At 44.1% G+C, this 27967-nt stretch overlaps 1 protein-coding gene across 7 annotated transcripts in view; it reads right to left on the reverse strand.

The window, feature by feature from the left end:
* Positions 1-27967, reverse strand: part of cacnb1 (calcium channel, voltage-dependent, beta 1 subunit) — a 272320-nt gene that overhangs the window by 95409 nt on the left and 148944 nt on the right. The window contains exon 1 of one of the 7 annotated variants that reach the window (XM_043674849.1): positions 3007-3120. The exons of the other annotated variants lie outside the window; for them this stretch is intronic. Within the exon in view, the coding sequence (XP_043530784.1) occupies positions 3007-3060 (54 nt within the window). The 5' untranslated portion in view covers positions 3061-3120. Of the gene's footprint in view, positions 1-3006; positions 3121-27967 lie in introns of those variants that run through there. 7 annotated transcript variants of the gene reach the window in all.

A 27967-nucleotide genomic window follows, 5' to 3' on the forward strand; every position in this document is an offset into this window, starting at 1 on the left:
TGAATGGCAGAGGAGACTTGTTTGTATCTGAGAATTCTCAATCTGTCATTTTTGTATTTAAGTAGTTAAAAATCTCACAACACCAGGTTATAGTCCAACAAGCTTATTTGGAAGCACTAGCTTTCGGAGCACTGCTCCTTTGTCAGGTAGCTGGGGAGCAGGATTAAAAGACACAGAATTTATAGCAAAACATCATAGTGTCAGGCATGCAGCTGATACGATATACTGAACAAACCTAGATTGCCATTACATCTTTCAACCTTTTAAAACAGTTGCAAGTTTCCATTCATTATTATGTAAAACATGAACCAAAACCTGCAACCCATTCTAAAAAGATGAAAGACTTAACAGCAATCTAGGTTTGTTCAATATCTGTTTCAGTTGCATAACACTGTAATCTTTTGCTTTAAATTCTGGGTCCTGTGATACTGTCCCACTAGCTACCTCATGAAGGAGCAGTGCTTTGAAAGCTAGTACTGCCAAATAAACCTGTTGGACTATAACCTAGTGTTGTGTGATTTTTAATTTTGTTCACCCCAGTCTAACAACAGCATCTCTACACCCTGTATTTATAATCCATTTTTGCGATCTCAGAACATAATGGGTGGCACAGTGGTTAGCACTGCTGCCTCACAGCACCAGGATCCCAGGTTTGATTCCAGCCTTGGGCGACTGTGTGCGTGTGTGTGTGTGTGTGTGGAGTTTGCACGTTCTCCCCGTGTATACGTTGGTTTCCTCTGGATGCTCCGGTTTCCTCCCACAGTTCAAAGATGTGCAGGTCAGGTGGATTGGCCATGCTAAATTGCCTTAGGTGCATTAGTCAGAGGGAAATGGGTCTGGGTGGGTTACTCTTCAGATGGTTGGTGTGGACTGGTTGGGCTGAAGGGCCTGTTTCTACACTGTCAGGAATCTATCAGAACATCCCAAAGAACATTATAGTCAATAAGTGCTTTTAGAGGTTGCCACTGCAGTAATGTCAGAAATACAACTGTCAAATTGTGCAGAGTAAGATCCCACAAACAGCAATGGCCACATCTAGTGTTTTTCAGTAATGCTGGTTGAGGGACAAATATTAGCCAAGACACTAGGGAGAACTCACTCCCTTGCTCTTTGAGATTGCGAAGATACCATGGTACTTTCATTGGAGAGACAATGGGGTCAGAGAGTTAGTTACTATGCAAAGTAGGAATGGCATTAAAAAGAACATCACCCATCTATATTGCACCGTTAACATGGTAAATCATTCCAGCATTCTTTGCAGGACAAAAGTTTGACACAAAAAGACATAGTTCCAGTGAGATGGTGGTGTAGTAGGTCTTTTGAGTCCAGGTCTCATCTGCTGAGTCCACTTTTTTTTGTTCATTTTCTTACCACAGCGGCAACAATGGCATGAGAGCCCAGCGCAGACACGTGGCTGCATCTGGCCCCAGCGTAGATTCATGGAAGCAGTGGCAGAGATGAGTTTGGGCCCTGGGCCAGACTCGGTAGCATCAGAAGTGGCTTCATCAGTGAGCTGGGCCTGAAATGGAGTCATGGCAGCCACGGGGTTGAGTTTGAGCTGGTGTGGGTATCAGTGGCATTTGCACTGGCAAGGTCCAGTGAGGACTCTGTAGCATGGGCATTGGTGGAGGCAAGATGGCACCAAACGGTGGTGACTTCTGATTCAGTGGCACAGGGAAGGGACATGCACCTGGCCACCAGAGCCATAGCCCATGGCAGAGTACTCAACAAGGACTGTAAAGTTGAACACTTTCTTTATTTTTTGGCCTTTTTAATCTATGTTTTGTTTCTTCCCCCCTAGTGTTTAAGATGGTGCTGGAGAGTGGTGACACCATACAAACGCTTTTGACTGTGTGTTGTAACAAAATACATGTGACAATAAATCAAATATTGTTGTTCTGTGGTTAGCTCTGCTGCCTCTCAGTACCAGGGACCGGGGTTCCAATCCACCCACGGGCAAGTGTGGAGTTTACACATCCTCCCAATGTCTGCATGGGTTGCCTTCACCTGCTCCAGTTTCCACCCCACTGACCCAAGATGTGTGGCTTAGGGTGTATTGGCCATGCTAAATTGCCCCACGTGTTCAGGGATGGATGGGTTGGTTAGCTATGGGAAATGCAGGGTTACTGGGATAGGTTAGGGTGGGATGCTCTTCAGAGGGGCGGTGGGGACTCAATGGGCCAAATGGCCTGATTCCACGCTGTAGGGATCGATTGCGACACCTGGCAATCAAAAGCTAGGCCAAAAAAGGAGCGAGGTTTAAAAGTAACATTAATGGAAGAAAGAACAGGGAGTAGGGCGGGGAGGTTTAGAACGGGAATTTCAGAGCTTCAGGCTAGGGCAGCTGAAGGTACAGCCAATCAGCAAAGGACAATCTGGATGGGCCTATCCCAAAAACTGCAGGGGAGTCCAAATCGGGCACCTCCAGGAAAATACCGGTGATGAACGTGAAGGAGCAAGCTGAACTCATCTCAGCAGTCTTTGGCTTTAGTGACTTCTTTCTCAGTGATGATTGGGTTGGTCATACTTGGTCTGAATATAACTGGAGTCAAACCAAAGTTTTGTTCGGGAGCCTCAGGACGAGCACTGTCCTGACCTCAAGTGAAGTGAGGCCCTCTCCCCATGAACTCAAGTCTGACTGCACTGGCACCCAGGTCGCCATGGTCCATCATGGCCAATGGCCACAGGCTGGATATCCAATGCCAGCAACTTAGACCTTTTCACATGTGACAAGACTTCATGGGATCTCAATTAAAATAAACTCCCATGGATGCCTGCAGAGACCTTTGACCCATGACAGTGGACAGCAACAGGACCTCATGGGTAGGCAGCAATGACCAGAAACAACAAACTGTACTACAAATCCACATTGGACATCCTTAAAGTTTGCAACACTTACATTTTATTGATCCATTGATGTATCAATAAATTATTAGACAAAACAAATGAACCTTTGGAAAACAGATGAAGTAATTAATATTTCATTTTCACTTTGAAACCACTTACCACTTCAGAATCATCAAGCCCGTAAAGATACATCTCCACATCCAGCTCACACATGGCTCCACTCTCACAGCCTCCACCTCCCTTTCTCCCCACCAGGAAAACAGTTGCAATGTTCTGCCTCCTCAAAACAATCCTCACTCTGATGGAGAAGGATGGTGGCAGGAAACATGACACAGTTCACACAGTGGAAGTGCACGCCACAAAGCCTTACTTTCCAGAACAGGAGGGAGCAAGCCGTGCCTCCTGGAGAAGCAGGCACCAGTTGACAATCCAGCTTCGCTTCAAGGGCTTTAGTTCAAAATAGCTCACAGCAGTTGACGGTAGTCCCATAATCTGATTCGCTGCTTGGAATCCAAGCAACTGGTCATAGTAACAGCAGGCTGCTTTTTTTTTCCTCCTGGATACATCAATACATGTGTCTCCTAGTGTGCGACGTGCATGCACATGTGTGCACAAGGCTTGTGTTACATTACATGCTGAAGTCATCAAAATAAGCCAGGAATTCCTTTCCTTCTTGATGTTTTTCTTCATTGAGTTCCTGCACAACGAGGCATCTCAAGCATTTGAAATTGGTTTAACCCTGCTTAAACTGAAAGGTCAGCTCGGAGGAACCACTGTTTGGAAACTATGAAGTGGGGGGGGGGGGGTGGAAGACAAGAGGAGAAATGCTACTCTATTTTCTCTCTCTGATTCTCCTCCTGACAGCAGCGATCCTTGCCAGTGGCCAGAGTCACAGAGGCCAGCAGTCCGAAGGTCGATTGGCTATTTGACTGTGGGGTCTTTTGTGATCAATCCTTTGATGTTCACGTTGGAGCAGGGAATCACTGAGCAATGCAGAAGAGCTGGAAGTCCGAGGCACCTTGACTCTAGGTGCTGTTCAGCATCCAAGATTAACTCAAATCAAAAGACCAAGGGTTCAGGTCTCAGTCTAGCCATTTGAACATGGGCAAGACTTTAAATGCACATAGTATATACTCCTCATTCTCCAAACACATTCAACAGAATGACACAGCAACATTTTACACCATCACACAACAGAGATGCAAACAGTCCAAAGCTATCAAGGGCGTAGTGTTGGAAAAGCACAGCCGGTCAGGCATTGATGTTTCGAGCATAAGTTCTTCATGAGGAGTAAGGCTGCCTGACCAGCTGTGTTTTTGCAGCACCACACTCTTCACTCTGATCTCCAGCACCTGCAGTCCTCACTCTCTCCCAGAATATCCGATGCACTGCACACATTAGTCACTGCAGAATTTGAAGATTCCAAAGCCCTTTATTGCATTTATTTATTTATTAATGCAATGTGGGAGTCACCAGCAAAGTTAATGCCTGTCACCACTGCCTTGGGAAAGTGGTGCTATACAGTGTATATGCTACCCTCATCATTCCAGCTGTTGTGGGTTAGGTGGGTGCTGGTCAAGCAGCCTTAACACCATTAAAATGGACAAAATCGCTTTCCGAAGTTGTCTTCCCCAAGGACAGCTACAGAGCAGAGACTTGCACGGGCTGGACCAGCAACTAGTCAGCTGCACAGACCCACTTTTACCTCAATGCAAGGCTGTAGAATTCACATTCTCAACTTCCCTGCCTCATCTGAGGCCCCAATCTTTGGCCAAACTTCTTGACAGAATATCTTCTGAGTCAATGACAAATATTGATTTGATCATTACTTTTGTGAACTGTAAGATGTTTTGCTTTGTTCAAAAGGTGCTACATAAATGCAAGTCATTGCTGTTGCCCCACCACCCCCTCACACCTTGTGGAGATTTTCCTCAAATAATCAGAGCACTTCACATAAGATGCACCTTTGTTGCCTACTTGGTAGCAATGGAGATTGTAACTGTAGGTTGGGTATATGCCCATCTCCATGTCATAGGAGCACAGCAGCTAGGAGGAGTAGGCCATTTGGCCCTTGGAACAGAATTTTATTCTAGAAGCAGAAAGAAAAGTGGTTATGAGATGCTGGGAGCTGTCATGGTGTTTGCACAACTTGCAGGGTAGCCTAGGGCATCAGAAAGCAATGTCAGCAGATGTGAAGCTGGAGCAGCACAGCAGGTCAGACAGCAGCCCAGGTGCAGGAAAGTCAATGTTTCTGGTTGAAACCCCTCCCCAGTGCTGATGAAGGGCTACTGCCCAAAACGTTGACCTTCCTGCTCCTTGGATGCTGCCTGACCTGCTGCGCTTCTCCAGCTCCACATCTATTCACTTTGGCTTGCAGCATCGGCAGCCCTTACTGTCTCCAGGCAGCAGTAACCAAATACGCATTAGACTGTGATGGCTCTATAGTGATGGGAATGCTGTAACCCTGCAAGAGCTCTGTTTGTTAAGGCTTCGAGTCTGCGCTCTATTTGTGCCCAGAGTGTGGTGCTGGAAAAGCACAGCAGGTCAGGCAGCATCTGAGGAGCAGGAGAATTGATGTTTCGGGGATAAGGCCTTCATCAGGAATGAGGCTTGTAGGCTAGGGTAGGGGGAGCCCGAGAGATAAATGGGAGGGGTGGTGGGGTGGGGGGTGTATGGTAGCTGGGAATGCGAGAGGTAGAGGAAGGTGAGGGAGCAGGTGATAGTTTGGAGGGGGAGGGTGGAGCAGATAGATGGGAAAGGTGACAGACAGGTCAGGAGAATGGTGCCGAGTTGGAGGCTTGGGACTAGGATAATGTGGGGCAAGGGGAAAATGAGGAAACTGTTGAAATTCACTTTGATCCCATGTGGTTGCAGTATCCCAAGGCGGAATATGAGGCGTTCTTCCTCCAGGCATTGGGTGGTAAGGGTTTGGCAATGGAGGCAGCCCAGGACTATATGTCCTTGCAGTGGGAGGGGGCGTTGAAGTGTTCAGCCACAGGACAGTGGGGATGGTTGGTGTGGGTGCCCCAGAGATGTTCTTTGAAACAATGCACAAGTAGGCGTCCTGTCTCCCCAAAGTACAGGAGACCACATCAGGTGCAACAGATACAGCAGATGACATTTGTGGAGGTGCAGGTAAATTTCTGAAAGGATATTTTGGGGCCTAGGACATCTTGTAGTAGATGTCCCTGGTCAGTCAGTTGCCGGAGATGGAAACAGAAACGGAGAGGTCCAGGAAGGAGCAGGAGGTGTCCGAGATGGTCCAGGTGAATTTGAGGTTGGGATGAAAAGGTGTTGGTGAAGTTGCTGAACTGCTCAACCTCCTCATGGGAGGATGAGGTAACGTTGATACAGTCATTGGTGTAGCAGAGGAACAGCCTGGGGGGGGGGGGGGGGGGGGGCGCGGTGCCGGTGTTACTGCAGAAGATGGACTGCCTGCCTCTTTGTAGGGTATGTGGAATAGTCCACCGTCTGTAGTTACACCAACACCAACACCATCCTTCCCCCGTTGCGTCGATGACTGTCTCGGCCTCTTGCTCCACAAGGAAGTTGAACAGTTCATCAACTTCGACACCTTTCAACCTTACCTCAAATTCATCTGGACCATTTCGGACACCTCCCTCTCCTTTTTGGGCCGCTCCAGCTCTGGCAACTGACTAACCACGGACATCTACTACAAGCCCAACTCCCACAGCTACCTAGACTACACCTCCTCCCACCCTGCCTCCTGTAAAAACACCATTCCTTATTCCCATTCCTCTGCCTCCACCACATCTGTTCCCAGGATGACCAAATCCACCTTAGAAAATCCTAGATGGCCTCCTCCTTCCAAGATCACAATTTCCCTTCCCACGTGGTAGAGGATGCCCTCCAGTGCACCCCCTCCACTCCCAACGCAACAAGGACAGAAGTCCCCTGTCCTCACCTTACACCCCACCAACCTCTGGATACATCGCATCATCCTCCGCCACTTCCCCCACCTACAAACAGACCCCCACCTAGATATATTTTCCTTCCCACCCTATCAGTGTTTCAGAGAGACTACTCCCTCTGTAACTACCTTGTCAAATCCACACCAACCCCCCCACCCCACACCTAGCACCTTCCTACTAGAAGTGCAAAATCTGTGCCCACACCTCCCCCCCTGCCATCAACTGTATCTGTTGCACCCGATGTGGTCGCCTCTACATTGGGGAGCCAGGACGCCTCCTTGTGGATTGTTTCAGAGAACATGTCTAGGACACCTGCACCAACCAACCCCACTGCCCCATGGCTGAACACTTCAACTCCCCCTCCCACTCCATCAAGGACATGCAGGTCCTAGGCCTCCTCCATCGCCAAACACTTACCAGCAGACAGCTGGAGGAAGAACACCTCATATTCCGCCTTGGGACTCTGCACCCACATGAGATCAATGTGGATTTCAACAGTTTCCTCATTTCCCCACCCCTGACATTATCCCTGCCCCTAGCTGCCAACTCAGCACCACTGCCCTGACATGTCCATTACCTTTCCCTTTTTTTTCCCACTTCACCCTATCACTTTCTCTATCACCATCGACCTATCACATTCTCAGCTATCTTCCCCATAACCTCACCCCCATTTATCTCTCAGGCCTCCCTGACCCACAAGCCTCATTCCTGATGAAGGGCTTATGCCTGAAGTGTCAATTCTCCTGCTCCTTGGATGCTGCCTGACCAGCTGTGCTTTTCCAGCACCACACTCAACTCTGATCTCCAGCATCTGCCCCTGCTCACTTTCTCCTGTATTTGTGCAGTATGACAGGCTGCAGCACTGTTGACAGATTTGTACATGGCTTTGGAGAATGTGGTCTACCTGCTACACAACTTTTGATATGAAACCTCAGGCCATCTACCTGATGCAGATCACTGTCACGTCATCTCACTTTCCCAGCTTCCGTGAAGCGATGTTTCCTCTCTTCCCAAATCCTGCAGATTACACAGACACAAGTGGGCAGCACTTACCACACTTTGGCATCTCCTTCCAAAGGGGCATTTCTCCTTATATTCTCCACAGGTAACATGCTGCCTACTTTCATAGTCATTAAGTTTGAACAGGTCTTACACCACACTCACTACATTTTCACTTGTCAATTATTCCGCAGACCTCTCTTCCTTGGTAATTTCAAAAACATACTTTATTCATGAAAAATAATTTTGTACATACACACACACGACAGTCAGGTTTTATACTGTTGCATATCAAGGAAAAACAAACACTGGAGTTTGACTCTATCCTAACAAACCAAATATATCTCTTCCTTGAACCTGGCTATATTTACACATATTTGAGGCACTGGGGGCGGTCTGATAATTGAACGGACCCCCATTTAACTTCAGCAGGAAGACCTCAGATGGTGGTCTTTCCCCACTGTGCCTTGGCAGCAGCTGCCTCAAGCTTTAGTGCGTCCCTCAGCACATAGTCCTGGATCATGGAATGTGCCAGTCTGCAACACTTGGTCGAGGTCAACTCCTCGCTCTGGAAGGCCAAGGAGGTTTGGGCAGACCAAAAAAAAAAAAAAAATTGTCGTTCACAGAGTTGATGGTCCTCCATGCACAGTCTATGTTTGCCTTGGTGTGTGTTCTGGGACAGAGACCATAGAGCACTGAGCCCTGGGTCACAGACCTGCTCAGCAAACACCAGCACATCTCTCCCCACTGGTCTTTAAAAAGGTGTACACATCTCTACATTTGACCTGCTAGCTACCTTTTCCACTGGACAAGCCAGAATTGCTTGCGCAGCCATGAGTAATTTGGTGAACTCGGGCAATTAGCTCACGGTACGAGTGGCTCACAGAAAATCCTACATTTAGTCTGGAGCTTAAAAATAAATAGCCTCAATGGAATCAGCCGAACACAAGCCAAATATTTGAATTATTCAGGATGAGTGACGAATGAAATTATTCCGGTGTGTACAGAACCAGACACAATAATCAAACTTGGAGCTAACAATTCCTATTGGATGCTTCAGAGTACAGACCTAATGGTATGTTCATAGACAAAATAACTGCTCTCATGAAACTTAATACTGTCCAAATGTAGCATCAACTGCAGGTTGTATTTATCAGTCTCTCAAAAGAGGAGATTCTTCTCAATATTGATCAGAAATTAACTGTTCAACAATTCCCACTAATGGCTTTTATTCAATAGTTATCATCTTCATAATTTCTAGCAGTAATTTACTGCACCGATATCATTTCACGTTTTTGAAGTGGCACCAGCAATGCTGTGTACGAAACATTTTACAACTTCTTGCTGAAGTAGCTTTGTTGGCACTTTCTGGAACTCTGGGGGGAAAGAAAAAGCAGAGATTCCACGTCACTTTCTATACTCGCGTCCTCACCGTTGTTCAGAGATAGAGGTGCCAGTGGACAAAACTTACAAAAAAAAAACACACACCAAGTTATAATTCAGCAGGTTTATTTGGAAGCAATTCGATGCTTCCAAATAACCTGAACTATAACCTGGTGTTGCGGTTTTTAACATTGTTCATGAGGATCTTCAACAGTTTGTTTCAAGTGGAAGTATTTTTCTTGCCTGATTGGAGTTTCTTCATTATAAAAACCCATTTGTTTTGGTTTTACCTTGGTATACCATCACACAATCCACAAACAACTGTTGTTTCACTTTTGCATTTCTTGTCATTAACAATCACCAGCTTTAAAGTGCCCCAGAGCACAGCTAACCAGCTGTTCTGGGACCAAATACCATACCAAAGTCAGCAATGAAAAAAACAACTACCCTTTTTGTATTGGTTGAGGGTAAAAAGTTGTCCAGCACACTTGGAGAAATCTGAGCAGTGCCATAGCATCTTTTTTTTTATATAGATATTTTTATTAGAAATTTAACATTTTTACAAGTTTACAAAAATAAACAAAACTCTCAGATATAAACATTGATATACAATTAGCCAAAATTTGACAAAAAAAACAAAACAACAAAAAAAAAAACCGAAAAAAAAACAACAAAAAAAAACAAACAGACAAAACTCAACTATCTACTAATCTAACCTACAACTAACCAGGGTGTATATTTAAGTCTCTTACATGCTCGGGATGTGTCAACATCAGATATGACAAAACCCGTATTCGTGCGGGACTCCTCCCCCGAGGGGCCGCGGACCAGCCAGATCCGTAGTCTCAATTAAATAAAAGCCCTTGCTAGGATAGCCGAAATATCCGCATTCATGTAATTCAAAAAGGGCTGCCATATTTTATAAAATAATTCGGTCTTTCGGTGCACCATAGCCATGGCATCTTTACATTAATGTGAGGGCAGAGCTAGTGCATGAATCACAAGAAGCTAGCATTCATGTTCAGCAGGCAATCAGGGAGGCAAATGCAATGCTGGCCTCTCTTTCAACAGGAATGGAGTCTAATAATATGGAAGAGATTAGAGTGGTGTTGGAAAATCACAGCAGGTCAGGCAGCATTCGAGGAGCAGAGAAAAAAAAAAATTTTAAAATGAAAAAAAACACAAAATAAATCGACATTTCGGGTAGGAGCCCTTCATCACTTTTGTCTAATAGTATGGAAGTCTTGCTAAAATTATAGAAGACACCAGTTCAACCACAGCTGGAAGACTGATCAGTTTTGTCCCCCTATCCAAGGGAAGGTACTTTGGCTTTGGAGGCTGTCCGTAGAAGGCTCACTGGGTTGATTCGGGGGGGGGGGGGGGGGGGGATTCCAAAGAGACTGGGTTGTAATTAGTTCAGAAAAAAAAATATGAGAGAACACCATATTGGATCATAAAAGCTTGTTAGTGGGCTTGAAAGAGTAGATGTGAAGAAGATCATTTCCTCTTCTGAGAGGGGGTATAGGAGCAGAGGGCATCTCAGGGTAAAGGGTCACCCTTTTAAAAACGTAGAGGAGGAAGAATTTATGGGGAGGCCAGGGAACCTGCAGAATTCTTTACCACGGAGAGCTGTCAAAGCTGTTTCACTAAGTATATTCAAGGCTGAGAGAGACAGAATTTTAATCTGGAAGTGGATCAAGGGTAGTAGGGAAAAAAAAGGAAAGAGGAGTCGAGGATTATCAGATTAGCCATGATTTCATGGAACGGTGGACTGGACTCAATGGGCTGAATGGCCTACGTTTCCTCCTACATCGTCTAGTCTTAGATGAGCCTTCAGTTCAAAAAGTGCGCATCACTCCCTCAACACTGATCAGTCTCCAGAGTGAATCTGAACCTGTGACCTTCCGATTTAGATGTCAGAGTGTTACTGACTGAGTAAGACTGCCAGGTTAAGAACACAAGGATATTAGAAAATAGCATGTAATGAGAAAATGTCCAATGGCCACACTAGCCAGACACTGAATTATGATTCTCTCATGGACTTTCCTTGCCTGCCACCTGTTGGACCTTAATGTTAAAATGGATTACAACATCTGCTGGCAAGTCATTGTCTCACAAATGCCGAACTTCATAACAGCTATTCAAAAACATACATCCTCTAGATTTGCTCTTCACATGCATTACTGATTTTTCTTTTCCACAGCACAGATTTATCACTGCCCTTTTACATTCAGCATGACTCGACACCTCTGAATCCCATTTTCCCTCTTATGCTTTTTGGCATGAGATCCTGCTACTAAAGGCTGTCGTATCCATGTGGAAAATTCCTCCATTCTTCGATTCTATAGAAAGTGGAACGACAGTACCAGTGTTCTCTTCTCCCCCAAAATCATACACACCACCGACCCCCCACCACTGCAAATCTCGACGTGCAAGTTGAATGCTTCTAAGCTTGCCCTATTAGTTTGGATGGCTGGCTTGCAATGTGAAGGGAGGCCAACAGTGTGGGTTGAATTCCTGCACTAGCTGAATTTACTGTGAAGGACACTATTTCTCAACTCACCTGGAGGTGTGGTGACCCCCAGGTTAAATCATCACCAATTATCCCCCTTTCTAAAGGGAGAGCAGCCCTATGACGTAATAAGACTGTGGTGATGTTGTTATCTACCCATCTACAGCTGGTCTTTGTCCTCACTGCATTCCTCAGCTGACCACATTGTATAATTCAGTGTTGCAGTTGTGTATAAAAGGAGATTTAAAGGACCCAATACAAATCATAGGAACACTATTGTAACTACATCTCACCAGTTCATTAAGTATCCATTTAACCTCTGCTTTGTAATCACTTCCATGCCCAAATTCTCAAACATCATTGGGTATAACTTGCCTTTCTCAGGAGCAGGGAGACTTATAGCAGTGGACTTATTCCCACAAGAAGGTAGACATTTCTCTATCTCCTTTGTGCTCGGAAGCCCCTTGCCCCAAGTCATTGAGAAATACTGGTTGGGAAATTGAGAAATTACATGGGTTGTTACACACATTTGGTAAATACTAAAAGCTAGAAAAAAAAGGTGTAATAGGATATGGTTTCCAAAATGATTTTGCCAGAATCTCTATCCAAAACTTCAAAACCAAAAAGTCACCACAATGACGGCACAATATTGCAATACTATTTTGCTATGAAAAATTAAATGTGTCAAATCATTTGAGGATAATGTCCCATTAACACATCGTACATATCTGGGAAGGATGCAACACACAGAGACCATACTCTCCGAATGCCCCATCTCACCAACTTCCCCACAGAATACATCATGACAAGCAGGGCAGTGTGACAGAGATTACAACAGCAGGTGCCTCATATCTGCTTCGGTGAGTCAGTCCTTCCGCAACAGAGTTGCGGCCATTACCATCTGTATACCATTTGCCAATAATGCCCAGCTAACAGTGAACACTGCCTTAATACAGACCTGAACCAAGTGAGTTTCTGATCCTGGCATCGAACTCTAGTAAAATTGAAATGTACCTCAAGCCATGCTTTTATCCGCAATAGAATTCAGGAATCAGATATGGATCCGACACTCGTGTTCTAGTTACAGACACCGTCAGTTCCCTACTCAGCATTGCAAGGTGTCTCCCATATTTGGTACATTAAATATCTCCTGTAAAATAAGTCTTGAAATTCACAAGCAACTGGAGTAATTTTTAAATTCAATATCACAGCCTTGTGTAATAAACTTGCTCCCTCTCTCTCACTAGAATTGAGAAGACAAATTGTTCTCTGAGCTACCAGCTTTCTCCCATTTCTCAATCCCAAAAAGTCATTGACCCCAACTCCCCTACTAGAGTGGATGTAGTACCTGTTGAAGTCTATAAGGACTTGTACCAATGTAGGAGACTGCCATTTGGGATATTGCCAGTCTGTATCGTTTTTCAGTGGGTGATGAGAACATTTTACCCCAGGTTACCATTTATCTAGATGATGGGCTAATAGGGAAGACCAATAAGGAGCACTTGCAGAATTGTAACATGATCCTTAGACATTTCTCCCAGGTGGGAAAACGCGTGCTCCAGGTGCCCAAGTGACCTACGTGGGCTGCAGAGTTAAGACTGGGTTATACCCACTAGACGATAAAGCGAAGGCTAGCAAAGGTGCTCTGGCTCCCACATCAGTACTATAGCTTAAGTCTTTCCTTGGGATGGTAAACTATTACAGAAAGTTCATACATAACCCTGATCTCCATCCTGGCACCTTTGCATCAACCTTTACAAAAAAAAAGGCCAGCTTTGGAAATGATGGCTTCGCCAAGCCATAGCCTTCAGGGAAGTAAGAAAGAAAACCCAGCTATCCTCCTCCAAGGTGTTGGCATATGATGATCCAAAGCAAGATCTGGTATTGACATGAGATTCCTCTTTGTATAGGTTCAGGGTAATATCAACTCATAGGTGGCCCAATGGAGAGGAATACCTGATGGCGTCTGGATCCAGGACTTTAGCTAACGTCGAACAGAATTCCACCCAGGTAGAGTGGGAAGGTTTGGTGGCCATAGATGGAGCCATGAAAGTTCCACTCTGAATTGAGGTGTGGGGGGGGGCACGATAAACGAGGAGGTCTCACAGTCAGAGGGGTCTACAGCAATGAACAAAGGTCCTTGAACCCATTTAGTCATTTAACAACCACAATGTAACTCTTAATTCGGGAGGAAAATTAAACAGTGATTACCAATCCATTTGAAATTGGATTCTCTCGACAAGAATCACTGTTTTAGGGAAGCAAATCTGTTGTCTTTACTAATGTGAAGATGCTAGTGTTGGACTGGGGTGGATGTAGTCAGAAGTCACAACGAGGTAATGGTCCAACAGGTTTATTTGAAATCACAAGCTTTGGGCTCTGCTCCTTCAAGTGAAATCAGGTTCACCTGACGAAGAAGCAGCGCTCCGAAAGCTTGCGATTTCAAATAAACTTGTTGGACAATAACCTGGTGTCATGTGACTTCAGAACTTGTCCACGCCAGTCCAACACCATCATCTCCACATCATGTTTCCCTGACATGGGCCATATGTGATTCAAGCCCTACACTAAGCCTGGCTGACTGACCTTTGAGATGACCAAGCTACCAAACCAGATGTATCAAACAACTGCAACTAATGAAGAGGAATAAATGTCTACTGTGCCAGTGACACCAACATCCTGTGAGCAATTATTTTAAAATTCGCACTGCTGTTCCAGGTTAAGACTGCAGTGAGAAATACAAGCATCTGTTCTCAGCCAAAATTCACTTGTACAAAAGTCCAAAGCGGAAGCTGCTCATTTTTAAGTGACTGCCAGTTACTAACAGTCTCTTCAGAACAGTGTGTTCTGCAATCAAGATTACTTTCTTCCAGCACAATTTAAGCTGCCTGAAAGCTGTCTTTTTAAAAGCTGCAAGATGCATTACTAGTTTGTGAATATGGGTTGATCCCTAAAATAAGATAACTCCCTAATGAATCCTTCATACCACATTCTGAACTTATGAACAGCATATTGAATCTTTGAAATGCAGATCAAATTTAATTATATGCTTTTTTCTCTTGAAACATGTTCAAGTCTAATTTGCAACCTTCCAGTATTAAGGCTTGAGAAATAATTAACATGGAGCTATTTATACGTAAATCATTAGCACTCAGGGCACTGCCACTTTTTGTCATTTCTACAATGCTTCTGAACGTTAGAGCTTAAGGGGTTTTTTAAAATGTCTTCTTCCATTCCTCAAAGCCCCTGGTTGGCAAGTTGAAGACAAGACCAGTTGCTCCCAGACATTTCTGGGAACATACAAGAGCAACCGATTGCTTCCCCTTCCATGGAGGAATGGCTAGTGTCCAAATTTACCCTCAGAGCAGGAGATGAGAAATTCGCTGTGTGAGAAATGAATGTGATTCAGAGCTTAGTCATCACTTGACACTTTGCCTGGGAGCTCCTGACTGCTGTGTTGGAGTTTTTGCACACTAGAAACCAACTCTATTTCAATTAACAGTTTGTTCTGTTTAACACGCGTTTCATCAGCGTGAATTAGCTATAACGCAATTGACGAATTGTGGACATGGCTTGTCGTTATGCAAACAACCTGCTGAATGCATATACTGATCTTCTATTAGCAATCTTCTACAGCGTGATTTTCTATAGCACAAGACTGCAGAGGAACACAACGGATGTTATAGCAGAACGACCCGAACATCAGAGTCTGCCAAAAGGCTGTGGAAGATCCTATTTTTCATAAAATAGTGACCACCAGGAGTGGAAACATCACCTTAACTCCTTGATTTACCAGTGCATCAGATTTGATGGAGGAGGAGTCATTAACACTCTTACCTCTGGTCCAGAAGGTTATGGGTTCAACCCCATTGCAGGAGCATGTACTTTTTGCTCTCGTTCTGATGTCCTTACTTAGGGACTGCTGCACTGTCAGAATTACCAAGAGATCAAACTATGGCTCTGCCTACCTCTTGCCAAGAAATATCCCACAGCATTATTCCAAAAGGAGAGATTACTTCTGATGTTTTGGCAATACTTACTCCATAACATTTTAAGGATCTTTCAGTGCATAAATTGGTTCATTCGTTTCATTATAATGAGTGACTGTACTTCATTGGCTGAACTGCATTTTGGCTGCAGAAGTATCCACAAAAATCCAAGTCTTTCCCAAGAAATTCCATTCCTTGTTTTTCTCTTCCACATCCTTTTGCATTCCTCAGAATATTGAAGCCTCACATGAGAGCTGGCTTCTATTGAAGTTTTAAAACATGTCTACAACTTACACTGCTCTGGTAGATTTTCAATTCCCACAGGATCTTCAGTCCAGAATAAGTGACAGTGAAAGTATGATCAGGTGTCCAATGAGCCATTTGTATTTAAACATCTGCATTGCACAGATCCGCACACTTTTCACAGCACCTACAGAGTTTTTGCTTTTTGCAGCAGCCAGCCTACTGAAGTGACTATCAAGTGAGCTGCTGATGAAATTTTAAAGGGACGCAGCTACTTAAAGATAGCTGTTCAATAAGACAACCATTCAAGGAGCCTAACTGCAGAAGGACAGATTGTATCAAGCCGGATAAAATTGGTGATTTGTTTTGATCTACTCTGAAGGTGTTCATGGTCACAGATACAAAAAAGGTTCCACAGTTCTCCAGTGGAGACTCCTGTCCCTTCTTGTGTGTCCACTGTGGTCCTCTGCCAGAGTTTAGGTTCAAGTCCCACTCATGCAGATGAGCACAGAAAACAAGGCTAATACTATGGGAGTGCTGCACTGACAGAGGAGCTGGCTCTCAGATGAGATGTGAAGCCAAGACCCTGTTGGCTGAATTTCAAAGCCACTGTGGAACTATTTTGGGTAACAGTAGGCATCCCTGGTGAATCTTTATCCCTCAAAACGTGAACAGATTATCAGGTCATTATCATATTCCTGTTTGTGGGAGCGTGGGGTGCATGAACTGGGTGCCATTTTTTCTACACTGCAACATGGCTTCACCTCAAAATGAACCTTAGAGTGCTCTGGAGTGTCCAGTGGTCATGAAAAAAAAAGGTACTTCTAACAGGCAAGGCTCTTTTTCCAATGGGGATCAGCCAAGGCCTCATCCAAGTCACAGTGACTGCCAACCAGCTACCTGGCAGGGGGCCCTTCCCGCCATTTTATGCTGAACGCTCACATGATCACAGCAGCCGGTTAGGAAATTCTCACAGGTCCCACATGGGCTACTTCTGATGACAGATCTACAATTCTCCAGCCTCAGATTGTTAAGGACAATTCAGAGATGAAAACTGGCCTGTGATATTACCAGGACAGTGGCCATTTAAAAACATTAAAACACAATGGGTCACACACTTATCTTGGACAAAATAACATACAATGACCTCAGTTCTTGCAGTCAGAGGGATACAACGATCCTCAGCTCAAACTCTGAAATCTGCCAAAGGATCAAGCAATTAACGTGGTGTGGATTTCAGCTTTGTTGACATTGTGTCAGAATGGAATGGATCTTTGAGGTTGCCATGGTATCCAGCTTCATGACTCCCCAGTCTGCACCAATTACACCCAAGGAAATTTAACACTCAAATCAGAGGATAACCTGGAAATTTTAGTCACTCCCTTAAGGGACAACTTTTTCACACAGAGGAGTGGTATGTGTATGGAATGAACAAACAGAGGAAATGGTGGAGGCTAGTACAATTGCAAGATTTAAAAGGCATCTGAATGGGTATAGGAACAGGAAGGGTTGGGGGGGGGGGAAGGGTTGGGTGCTGGCAGGTGGGACTGGGTTGGGATACCTGGTTAGCATGGACAAGTTGGACTGAAAGGTCTGTTTCCATGCTGTACAGCTCTATGACTCATTCCCATTTTTTCCAGAAACAGACAGTAAAGACTGGGACATATACCTGGAATCAATACAAAAAGGGTGAAACATCTTAAAACCTACTGAGTTTGTGACTACAAGACTTGAATATCACTAAAACAAAAGCATGTTACCAAAGCTTTCTGTCTTGCATCAGAACAAACAGGATTGAGAAATTCTACATTTCACAAAATCATAAGATATTCAAACATAAAATCAGGTTTTTTCCCCAGGCTAGAGGGGTTGTTGATCTTCCAGTTGTAACTTAGCCTACTGTTAAAAATCCAGTTACACCTTACTCAACATGGCATATATTTTTCAAAATTTTCCACAGTCAAACTAATTGCATAAAACCAGGAAATTAACTTCGCCATTCTAATTTAGCAGTGTTTGTATAGATATTAATTGCGCACACCTATATAGATTAGTGCATTTAATGACAAATGCAGTGATGGACATTGTTGTAATTACAGGAAAGTATAAATCACTGGAAGTATGCAGTTTTACCATCATTATATCCACTGAAGAGGGAGCTGGAAAGCTTCTCCTGCCTTGCCTCAGTAATACCTCTTTAGTAGTTGCAGACGGGAACACCATCTCCTACAAGTTCCCCTCCAGTTCGCCACTATCCTGGTTTGGAAATATAACACTATGAAGGAACAGTCACTGGGCAAAAATCATGGGAACTCCCTCCCTCACAGCATTGATGGGTCTAGCCACAGCACATGGACAGCAGCAATTTGAGAAGGCAGCTCATCACCACCTTCAAGGGCATCTCAGGATGAAGGATAAATGTTGGCCCAACCAATAATGCCACATTCCGTGCGTGAAGGAAAAGTAACAGTATTTGGTGTAAGGCAACAATAAGCTGTAGTGATGTAATATAGTGATAATATAACTTTTATAGGATGTTGCAGCAATTCAAAAATTCCTACAATCCAAAAACCACATGGCATTATTATTCTAAACTGTATTGCTGTTAAAATACTGGCTCACTACACCCAGGGTTCAACTCAGTAGAGAGTAGACCTTCACCATCCACAGCTCCTTCAGTCAGAGTCCTCTGCAAACTTACTAATCAGGGCACTCAAAAAGGCTTTGTAAAAACCTTTTATGTATCTCACAAACAACAGGGGTCCCAACACTGACCACGCGGAACACCATTGGTCACAAGTCTCCAATCGGAAAAACATCCTTCTACCATGACTGTCTGATCAAGCCAGTTCTGTATCCATCTTCAGAAGTTATAGGACACCAGGTTATAATCCAACAGGTTCATTTAAAATCACAAGCTTTTGAAGGTCAAGTGATGAAGGGCAGCAATCCAAAAGCTTAAGATTTCAAATAAACCTGTTGGACTCTAACCTGGTGTCGTGTGACTTTATCCACCCTAGTCCTGGCACCTCCACACATGTCCATTTTAGCAGCTCACTGTGGAGTTGCAATGTGACTTCACTCTGTATTAAATAAAGTCAATAAAAATGGGCTGTTAAATCACTATCAAGCCTTTTACACTATGCATAAATTAATCTTTATTTCAAAAGTCTTGAACTCCAAGCCATTACTAATTATTGAAGACAACACAAGAGATGTTAGTGTGTTCATAGTCACTGTCACACACTCACCATAAAGAAGTTACATATGCTTATGTTTTTGTCCTTCAACAATTAAGGACAAAAAAATAATCACTAGTCTCATGTTGCCAGCAAGATCAACGTGAATCTTGGTTAGAGATGAGAGTTTTGAACTGTACTGACCCACACTGCCTATAGGTTAGCTCCCACTGGTAGTGCACATTTCTCAAATCAACCTTATAAAATCTCGTCAGCCATAAGCAGGAACCAGCAACAATGCAGCCAAATGGAAGCCGAAGACTTAGTGCTGCAGGCAAGAGGTAAGTGACCCTTGAGTGACATTCCAAAGTGTACTTTTATAAAAAAGACTGTAGAAACCAGAAAGCAACCAGTATTGCCAAGTTCAAAGTCAGACAGAGTAGGATTAAACTAGATTTCTGGCTCAGTGAACACCATAAATCACAAAGAATAAAAGCTTGCATTTACTTGACCTTATTACGGAGTTAGTATGGCCCAGATCAATTACATTTGAAGTGGGATCTCTGTTAATTTTGCAGCCAATTTGGGTATGGCAAGATCCCAAAAACAGGAAGTGAATGAACACTGCCAGATCTGCTGAGAATTTCCAGCATTCTCATTTTCTGTTACAGATTTCAATGTCTACAATATTTTGCTTTTGTAATCGAATACAAATCCAGATAATCCATATCTTTACTACAAAGGTTATAGGAGAAACCATGGTGAGAGAGAACTCTTGCCCTTAATCCCATGGGATTAAAACTAACAGATAGGGATTTCTCTATTGTCCGGTGATAAAAAAAAATGACAATGCAGCACTCCCTCAATACTGGACTGAATAGTCAGCTTACTCCATGAATTCAGTTGTATAAGAGGGGCTGAACCCATTATCAAAACAACATACTGCAGTTACTGGAGATTGGAGATAAAAACAATTCTCGCCAAATTTGACGTGTCTTGTATTGATCTTTATAAATGACAAGATATGTGAACAGGAGTAAGACTATCCCACTGTTAAATATGATCATGGCTGATCCAACATTCATCACACCCACTTTCCTGCCCTTTCCCCATAACCCAATTCCCCAACGAATCAAAAATCAATCTGTTTCAGCCTTAAATATACACAAGGACTCTGCCCCCACAGCTTTGTGGCAATGAGTGCCAAAGACTCAACCAATTGAGGGAATAATTTCCTTCTCATCTCAGTCTTAATTTGGGACCCCCTAATTCTGAGACTGTACCCTCTGGTCTAGACTCTCCTGTGAGAGAGAACACTCTGACCATTGACCCTGTCAAGCCCCTCAAGAATCCTATGTACAATGAGATCACCTCTCAATGGATGGATACATGAATAGGAAGGATTTGGAGGGATATGGGTCGGGTGCTGGCAGGTGGGTTTTGATTGGGTTGGGATATCTGGTCGGCATGGACGGGTTGGATCAAAGGGTCCATTTCCGTGCTGTACATCTCTATGACTCAATCATCTTAACTCCAGCTGAGGTGGGAGAGAGAGGGAGGAAAGATGATGGGAGGTGGGGTCAGGAGGAGAGATTGGGGCATCTTACAGAAACAAAATTATGAAGGGAGTGGATAAGGTAGAAGCACCAGCAGGTGAAACTGGAACTAGGGGCATAACCTTAAAATAAAGGGGAGCGGGTTTAGGACGGAGTTGGGAGGAGAAATTTATTCAGCCAAAGGGTTGTGAATCAGTTGAGGATACCTTATTAAAATGTTTAAGGCAAAGATAGACTTTCAAACAGTAACAATTAAGGGTTATGGAGAGAGGGTGGCTAAGTGAAGCAGAGTAAATGAGAAGATCAGCCAGGCTCCAAGGGCCAGATGGCCTACTCCTGCTCTTAGTTCTTAGAGTGGGAGGGGTCAGAGAGAAGATAGATAGATTGGAGAAGGTCATTTCATTTCTCTAGATGGCTGCACACTGACTGCACTGACCTGGATGGCAGTCTTAGACTAGGCTGGGCAAGGTCGGACATCATGGCTTCCATTCTGGGGGCAACTGGGGGCAACCCTGCACCACCCATCCAACAGGACTTCTAGGATAGACAAAACAGGAAGCTGGAAGAACACAGCAAGCCGGGCAGCTTCAGCAGGTGGAGAAGTCAACATTTTGGGCATTAAGGGTCCAGAGTGTGGTGCTGGAAAGGCACAGATCAGATCAGGCAGCATCTGAAAAGCAGAATCAATGCTTCAGGCATCAGCCCTTCATTAGGAATCATTCCACACGTGACTCTGATCTCCAGGATCTGCAGTCCTCCCTTCTCCCCTTTTGGGTACTAACCCTTCTTCAGACTAGAATTGGGAGTAGGAATAGCTACAGACCAATTGGGGGCTGGGGGTGGAGAGAGTTGCGGGATGGGGAGGTAGGGATAGGTGGACGCAGGTAGTGGGTATGACCTGGTTGGTCGACAGGAGCGACGAATCTGGTTGGTGGGTGGAATGGAAGGGAGGGGAAGGGGGTGGGATTGGGAAAGGGAGCCAGAGCATGGTGAGAAAAGTTATTTGAAATTAGGGAACTCAATGTTGAATCCTGCAGGACCCTGCCTACAAAGAGAAGTGCCAGTATCCCCTGGTCATGGCTGGGGGAAACACGTCAGGAATCAGGCACGGCAACTTTGAACCGACAGATATACAACAAACTTTCAACAGGTACAAAAGAATGCTGGTTAATTCTGGGACATCGTGGCAGTGACAGGTGGATCTAGGAACAGTGTGTCATCAGATATGGTTCGAATCAGGTGGGAGTCACTTGTTCACAAGGTGAGTTTTGTAAGGTACAAATGAGAAAACTCCCCAGGTCTCCCAGTGAGGAAAACCCCTCAAAACCAAAACTCAACCAGAAAAAAAAAATTATAGAATTCAGGCTAATAATGCTGATTCTCTCTCCACAGCTGGTACCTGACCTGCTGAGTTTCTGTTTTAAATGTCTGAACCTGACTGAGATGAGAGTGCTCCCAAATGAGCCATAAGCACATGGGGTTTGATAGAGAGAGAATGAGAGATAGTTCCCATATTCATCCACAAGTGTTGCAAAGTCTCAGGAAACATGATCATACAGTGAACAGTTCAGATCCTAGGGCTCCCATAAACAAGATGAGCTCCTTTTTCACCAATTATGCATCACGCAAGAGACTTGAAAATCTATTATAAAGCCATGAGGGGCATGGATAGAATAAATAGACAGTCTTTTCCCTGGGGTGGGTGGAGTCCAGAACTAGAGGGCATAGGTTTAGGGTGAGAGGGGAAAGACATAAAAGGGACCTAAGAGGCAACATTTTCACCCAGAGGGTGGTGCATGTATGGAATGAGCTGCCAGAGGAAGTGGTGAAGGCTAGTACAATTGCAACATTTAAAAAGGGCATTTGGATGGGTATATGAATAGGAAGGGTTGGGAGGGATATGTGCTGGGTGCTGGCAGGTGGCACTAGATTGGGTTGGGATATCTGGTCAGCATGGATAAGTTGGACCGAAGGGACGGTTTCCGTGCTGTACATCTCTGTTACTCGAAGTGTGATTTTTTCCTGGAATCAAATGTGATCTTTTTCTTTCAATTTCTATTTAAGGGATTTATCAAACAAACAATGTAATAACTCATATTTATCTGGTTAATTTAACCGTCAAAAGAATGACTTGAATGATGTGACTTGGTACAGAATTAGTTACTGAATAATTCACACTACCACAGCAACAACTTGCATTTGTGTAGCACCATTTATATAGTATAAAGGTGTCAGATTCACCAGCAATGTCACCTTATACAAAACTTTGACACGGAGCAAAATAAGAGAAGAAAGAGTTGGACAAAAGGAGATAGGTCGAAATGAAGTGTTTTAAAAGGAGAAAAGGGCTAGAATGGGAAATCCACAGTAAACCGAGCAGAATGAATAGCATTCAACTTGTAACAATCTTCAACAATTCCCCCTATGTCAATTAAAGTTGCCACAGTCTTACCAGACTCATGAGAGATGACTGCTAGGTGGTTTAACCCTCAGGGCAAAAAAGTGAGGACTGCAGATGCTGGAAACCAGAGTTTAGATCAGAGTGGTGCTGGAAAAGCACAGCAGGTCAGGCAGCATCAGAGGAGCAGGAAAATTCGACATTTCGGACAAAAGCCCTTCATTAGGAATAGATGAAGGACTTTTGCCCGAATCGTCGATTTTCCTGCTCCATGGATGATGCCTGACCTGCTGTACTTTTCCAGCACCACACTGATCTAAACTCTGGTTTAACCCTCAGGTTAACACCTCAGACAAGGTAAGAGGTGGAGAAGGCACGTCTTTCCTGGTAACCTCAGCTGTTGCAGGATTGGGACCCAGTCTGTGAACATTACACTGCGTTGCAAACCAACTGTCCAACCAACTGTACTGACCAACCCCTTCAATCAAATAACAACCAACCCAATCATTTCTTCTGGGAAAGATTCCCCTTAAATACTTTGAAGTTCTGAACAAGAGTCATATCAGACGTGATAACTGTTTCTCTCTCCGCTGACATTGTCAGATCTACCACGTTTCCCCATCACTTTATCCTTACAAGGGCACCTTAACGGAGTTACTGACTTTCTGCTCACTCAGTCCCATTAGTATGCAGGTTTTGGACCAGCCTATCCACTGTCCATCCAGCGCTACAAAGCAACCATCCAGACCTCACCTGCTCGTCAACCTAAATTACAATATTTGCTAATTAACTCACTTTTGAGCTCTTGCGTCTTTGTTAAACAGAAGAAACATGTTAATGATTAATTTTCACCTATGCACCAAATATCTTACTTCACTCTTCCAGGCGAGTGAACAAACCATTAAAATAAATGGATTCAACAGCACGGTGCACATGTTTGTCTAATCATGCATTTTATAAATAAATCTAATGGAAAACAACATTATCTGCAGTAGAGATGCTAATATTTTGAATACAGCAAAATACAGGACCTTATCACCAAACATAACCAGAATTATTAAAGGCATTGAGGTGTACAGCACAGAAAAAAGACCTTTCAACCCATTGACCAGCACTGACCCAAAGACAACCACTTAACTGTTCCAGTCCCATTTTCCAGCACTTGGTCCAGCCCTTGTCTGCCTTGGCATCACAAGTGTACATCCAAATACGTAAAGGCTATAAAAGGTTTCTGCCTCTATCACAGATATAGAGATGTACAGCACAGAAACAGACCCTTCAGTCCAACTCACTCATCCATGCCGACCAGTTATCCCAAACTAATCTAGTCCCATTGGCCTGCACTTGGTTCATTATCCCTCTAAACCTTTCCTATTCAATTCCTGATGATGGGCTTAATTCCGAAAAGTCGATTTTCCTGCTCCTTGGATGCTGCCTGACCTGCTGTGCTTTTCCAGAACTATGCTCTTGACCCTGATCTCCAGTCCTCACTTTCTCCTATTCAATATACCCATCCAGATGCCTTTTAAATGTTGTAATTGTACCAGCCTCCGCTACTTCCTCTGGCAGCTCATTCCATATACACACCAACCGGAGTGAAAAGATTACCCCTTAGGTCCTTTTTAAAAACTTTCTCCTCTCACCCTAAACCTCTAGTTCTGAACTACCACACCTCAGGGAAAAGACCTTGTCTATTCATCCTATCAATGCCCCTCATGGTTTTATAAAACTCTTAAGATCACATCTCAGTCTCTGATGCTCCAGGGAAAACAGTCCCCAACCTATGCAGCCTCTCCCTGCAGCTCACTCATCGTCCTTAATCATTTTGCTGCAGTTGTCCAAGTTTGGAACACACTTCCAGAGAGGTGGCGACGATGATTCCTTTAACAATTTTAAGAGGGATGTGGACAGATTCTTGAGGATGAGACACTCGCAGGATTTCAAAGAAAAAGTGGGAATGTGAGACCAAGTATCGCTGCTCTTTCAAAAAGGAAACAGTAGCAGTGGATGAGGCCAAGGGAGCCTACGCTGCACATGTCTGTAATTCTGGGAATACTTCAGTAACACCAACACGGCTGGCAAAGCACACTGTCTGCTATAGACACCAGAAACCACAAGCAACGAATTTACTTAGGTCAACCTTATCAAAGAGTTAAATCAGAGTCTGAACTGAAACTTATCTTTGATGGGGGAAGAAACCAAACTCTGGGTAGAATAAATAAGGTCATTAGAAAGGAGAACTGGAGTAGGCCATTGAGCCTGTTCAGTAAGATCATTGCTGATTCAATATTCCTGCCCTTTCCCCATTTCCTTGCTGATCAAAAATGTATATGTCAGCTCTGTCTCACCAGCTCCCTACCTCACCCGTCACACCGCTCCCCCCCCTCCTCCCATCTCAGTGGTGAGCAGTTCCAAAGACCCAACCCGCAGAAGAAATTCTTGCAGAGTTTTAAATATAAATTCACATTTATTCAGAAGGTTGGACTCAGTATTTTAAAAAAAAAGGATGCAGCATAAGCTCAAGAGAATTATTTTGAGGCAGAGGCATTATGACAACATACACCCTATTAGAGATTAGATTCCCTACAGTGTGGAAACAGGCCCTTCGGCCCAACAAGTCCACACCGACCCGCCGAAGAGCAACCCACCCAGATCCATTCCCCTACATTTACCCCTTCACCTAACACTACAGGCAATTTAGCACGGCCGATTCACCTAATCTGCACATCTTTGGACTGTGGGCAGAAACCAGAGCATGCAGAGGAAACCCACACAGACACAGGGAGAACGGGCAAACTCCACACAGGCAGTTGCCCGAGGCGGGGATTGAACCCGGGTCTCTGGTGCGGTGAGGCACCAGTGCTAACCACTGAGCCACCGTGCTGCCCTATTAGGGGCAAAATCAATCCTGGGTTTTAAATGGAAAATGGAGAAAAATGCAAAAAAAAAAGGAACTTTAGTAGAAATATTACAATGCTAACCTCTCTCCTAATTACTAATTGGCCAATAGAACCAGATAACATTCCCACCACTATACTGGGGAAGTATTAATTCAAGGGAAAAAAAAAGTTTTATTCTTTAAAAATCCACTCGAGGTCAGGGCATTGTTGGCTGGGCCAATGTTCATTACCCACGAGAAGCCGGTGGTGAGCAGCTTTCCTAAACAGCTGCAGCCCATGTGCTGTAGGTAGACTCAATGCCATTCGGGAGGCAGTTTCAGAATTCTGACCCAGTGATTCTTCTATTAGCGATGTCTGTCTTCCAGCCACAATTTGTTCCACAACCAGAGACAAAATAACCACAATTTCTATCGGTCATCTTTTTCGACATTTGAATTAACCTCGACTTGTATTTCCCGTTCATTCTTGGGATATGAGCTTCAGGGGCTCATGCTCGTTGATCATCCCTGGATCTGTTGGGAACTTCTGAGCAAAAACACTTTGGGAGAGACAGAGATAGTGAAAGGTGCTACGTAAATGCCAATCCTCTAAACTGCCCTCAAGACACTGCTGGCAGGTTGCCTTGGTGAAGTGCTGAAGTCTGTCTGTCTGTCTGGAGGCAGTATTTCCCATGAGTAGGTGGTAGGGACTACAGGTTTGGGAGCAGCTGAAAAAACTCCAGCAGGTTGCTGAAACAAAGCCTGGTGCAGCCACTGGTGATAGAATGGACAGATATTCAGAAGGAGGTGGATCTCTTTGGTCAAGCAGCCTGCTTCACCAGTGACAGGACCAAACTTCTCGATCTGCTGAGTGTGTTTGGTGAAAGAGTCAAAGGTTGGTGCATTTCAACGAGAAATTCAGAACAAAGGAAATACAAGGTAGGTCCCACCCATCTTTATTATTAAACTTGTTCCTGTAATTGTCTTGAAGATTCACAATAATCCTTCACCATGGTTAGAATATGAGGTGAATTCAAAGAGTCCTAGCTCACCAGATCCAAATTAAAAGGAGTCAGAGTGTGCAAAACAGTGACTGATCCTTGGATCTGCTCATACAAGTAATCCAAAGCCCTTTTGAAACAGACTTGACAGTAGCATGATCACCAAACCCACGATTGTTAAGCATCACCCAAAACAGGCCCTTCCTGGATTCAGCCAAGCGATATCTGAATATATTGATTATTTGTGCAGCAGCAACTCTGCAGAGTGAAATCAGTAAAAAAAACAGCGCACACAGCCTTGCACTTTTCCCTTAGTCTGGGAATTTTCTTCCTTAAGTATTTAGGGAATTTCCTTACTTAGTTAGAATAAAACGTCATCTCTCCTGACTTTTGCTTTCCTGGGTTCTGAAATGTCTGCCAGATGTGGTAGCTCTCAGCCCTTGTGTTGCACCACATGCAGATCTAAACACAAAAGTCCAGGCTGACACTCCAGTGCAGGACTGATGACAGTGTTACACTGTCAGAGGTGCTGTTCTGTTAGAATTGGGAGGTTCAATAGATTAATACACAAATTTGCTCACTGAGCTTAAAGGCTTGTTTTCAGACGTTTCATCACCATACCAGGTATCACAGTCAGAGAGAGTCACCAGTGAAGTGCTGGTGGTGTGTCCCACCTCTCTGTTTATAGGTCTTAGTTTCTTAAGGCAGGTGATGCCATTTCTGGGTTTCTCGGAAGGTAGATAGGGTCTAAATCAATGTGTGTATTGATGGAGTTCTGGTTAGAATGCCATACCTCAATTCTCATGAGTGTCTCTGTTTCACCTGTCCTAGGATGTGTGTGTTGTCCCAGTCAGTGTCCTTCTTTGTCTGTACGTATGGAAACTAGTGATAATGGGCCATGTCTTTTGGTGGCCAGTTAGTGTTCATGTATCCTGATGGCACATTCCCTGCTAGTTTATCTGATGTAGTGTTTTTTTTAAAAACAGTTCTTACAATAAACTAGTGTCATTTACAAGGCTTCTAAACTTAGGTGAAAATGAAGTCAGCGTC

This window comes from Chiloscyllium plagiosum, chromosome 33 (assembly GCF_004010195.1).
Source record: "Chiloscyllium plagiosum isolate BGI_BamShark_2017 chromosome 33, ASM401019v2, whole genome shotgun sequence".
NCBI classification, from domain to species: Eukaryota; Metazoa; Chordata; class Chondrichthyes; order Orectolobiformes; family Hemiscylliidae; genus Chiloscyllium; species Chiloscyllium plagiosum.